The sequence below is a fragment of the Chiloscyllium plagiosum genome, chromosome 50 (genome assembly GCF_004010195.1).
Source record: "Chiloscyllium plagiosum isolate BGI_BamShark_2017 chromosome 50, ASM401019v2, whole genome shotgun sequence".
NCBI classification, from domain to species: Eukaryota; Metazoa; Chordata; class Chondrichthyes; order Orectolobiformes; family Hemiscylliidae; genus Chiloscyllium; species Chiloscyllium plagiosum.
Genome location: NC_057759.1, coordinates 5,648,528 through 5,651,225, shown reverse-complemented (window position 1 = coordinate 5,651,225; position 2,698 = coordinate 5,648,528). Strand labels below are relative to the sequence as shown.

Below are 2,698 nucleotides of genomic sequence, written 5' to 3'. Positions count from 1 at the left end.
GCTGCCCGCAAGAGCGCTCCGGCCACGGGCGGAGTGAAGAAGCCTCATCGCTACAGGCCCGGCACGGTGGCTCTGCGGGAGATCCGCCGCTACCAGAAATCCACCGAGCTGCTGATCCGCAAACTGCCCTTCCAGCGCCTGGTGCGAGAGATCGCTCAGGACTTCAAGACCGACCTGCGCTTCCAGAGCTCGGCGGTGATGGCCCTGCAGGAGGCCAGCGAGGCTTACCTGGTGGGGCTGTTTGAGGACACCAACCTGTGCGCCATCCACGCCAAGCGGGTCACCATCATGCCCAAAGACATCCAGCTGGCCCGCCGGATCCGCGGGGAGCGCGCCTAAACGGAGCCTGGCCGGCCCTGCACATATTCACCCCGAGAAAGAGAAACACAACGGCTCTTTTCAGAGCCACTAAACCATCCAGAGAGAGCGGGAATCGATAGTGGACCTGAGAACATAACAGTAATTTGCTCTTGCCGAACTAAGTCAATTCTGTTGTTATTTAAATATACTTTGAATCTAACCTAGCCGGGGGAGGTAGTTGGAAAACACTCGGCTTTCAGCGGCAGTGATTAGAACATTGCGATGTAATTTTTACACAATATATTAGGTAGGGAAGTGTTAGTTCCAGATGAAATCTCCTTTCTCCTCATTGTCTCCCTTGGTCTTCCCACTAGCTGTAACAAGATCATTGCTGAGAAAACAGGCGGGAAAAAATGGCGCCAAGTCATCAACCGTTTTCTTTCAAATTTGAAAATCCCGCCACGATGTAGATCAGAGAGGGTCGTTTTACAGAAAACACCGCATTCGTACTTACTCATTAATTTGCTTTTCGTTTTTAAAAATACAATTCACACGATCTTTCTTTCTGGTAATGAGTCCAGAAGCTTTTTAAAGGATTTGAGATTCTCTTCGGAGGGAAGGTTCAGACGCGATGGGCCGAATGCCCTCATTCAGTCTTGTCAAGATTTCATGACCGTTTTTGGCCGTGAGCACATTACTAACGAACACCACCTTTAGATATTATTTTAATATCGTGGTCCCTTATCGCAAAAGCACCACATGAACAATTCCAGTCCGCCAAGTGTTCTGGTTTGATCTCGGTTCATTTTGAAAGCTTCTAGCCGACAGCAGAAAACCTCATTTACATCATTCAATCATCATTCCCACCCGACAGAACCCGCACGGAGTTTTGGAAATTGGAAAAAAAATCAGTGTAATGTATCTACCCCGTGGGTCTGTAAGAAAAGGGGCACTTCTTTTGTTTCCCAGTGGTGACACTCAGGGCTAACATCCCAACCGGGACTTGCAGCTCCTGGAATAATCAAATATTAGAGAGTAACTTGAGCAAATAGCAGCAAACAGAGAGAGAAAAAAAATCACCGGTGGTTAATATGCTCCCAAGAGGCAGGGAGTAGAGAGGGCACGTTCCCTTCTCTTGCAGCCAGCGCCAATCATCAACAACTTTCCCATTTGAAAAGCCCGCCGATTTGCAAGCAACAGAGTATGTTTTGCATTGAAAAAGAGGACGTTGTTCAGAGGAGGATCCATCGGTACTTGTTAATTCAGGAGAGGCTGAATAGGATGGGACTTTTTTCCCTTGAGCATCGGAAGCTGAGGGGTGATTTTTACAGCTGCTTGTGAAATCCTGAGGGGCGTTGATGGGATGAAAAGCCATGGTCTTTTTCCTTGGGTGGGGGAACATAGAGGGCATAGGTTTAAGGTGAGGGGGCAACGATTTAAAAAATAACCCGAGGAACAACTTTTTCATGCACAGGGTGATGTGCATATGGAATGAGCTTCCAGACGAAGTGATGAAGGTGGGAACAATTATAACATTTAAAAGGAGCCCGGAGCAGTAAATGAACAGGAAGGATTTGTGCCAAATTTAGAATCCAGAGAAGGTACATTCCTGTTAGGGTGAAAGGAAAGGCTGGTAGGTATAGGGAATGCTGGATGACTACAGATATTAAAGGCTTGGTTAAGAAAAAGAAGGAAGCATATGTAAGGTATAGACAGGCTCGATCGAGTGAATCCTTAGAAGAGTATAAAGGCAGTAGGGGTATACTGAAGAGGGACATCAGGAGGGCACAAAGGGGACATGAGAAAGCTTTGGCAAATAGAATTAAGGAGAATCAAAAGGGTTTTACAAATACATTAAAGACAAAAGTGTAACTAGGGAGAGAATAGGGGCCCCTCAAAGATCAGCAAGGCGACCTTTGTGTGGAGCTGCCAAAAATGGTGGAGATACTAATCGAGTATTTTGCATTAATATTTAGTGTGGAAAAGGACACAGAAGATATAGATTGTAGGGAAATAGATGGTGACATCTTGAAAAATACCCATATTACAGAGGAGGAAGTGCTGGATGTCTTGAAACGCATAAAGGTGGATAAATCCCCAGGAACTGATCAGGTGCACCGTAGAACTCTATGGGAAACTAGGGAATTGATTGCTGGATGTCTTGTTGAGATATTTGTGTCATCGATAGTCACAGGTGAGGTGCTGGAAGACTGGAGTTTGGCTAACATGGTGCCACTGTTTAAGAAGGGTGAGCCTGAGGTGGGCAAGTTACTGAAGGTAATCCTGAGGGGCTGGATTTACATGTATTTGGAAAGGAAGGATGGATAGTCAACGTGGCTTTGTGTGTGGGAAATGATGTCTCACAAACTTGATTGAGTTTTTTGAAGGCAGAATGAAG

At 46.1% G+C, this 2,698-nt stretch overlaps 1 protein-coding gene across 1 annotated transcript; it reads left to right on the top strand.

The window, feature by feature from the left end:
* Positions 1-364, top strand: LOC122544501 (histone H3-like; the record flags this gene model as incomplete). Its single annotated transcript, XM_043683736.1, has 1 exon — positions 1-364. A coding segment is annotated over one exon (339 nt), but the record flags the coding sequence as incomplete, so codon positions are not given.
* Between the last annotated feature and the right edge of the window lie 2,334 nt (positions 365-2,698).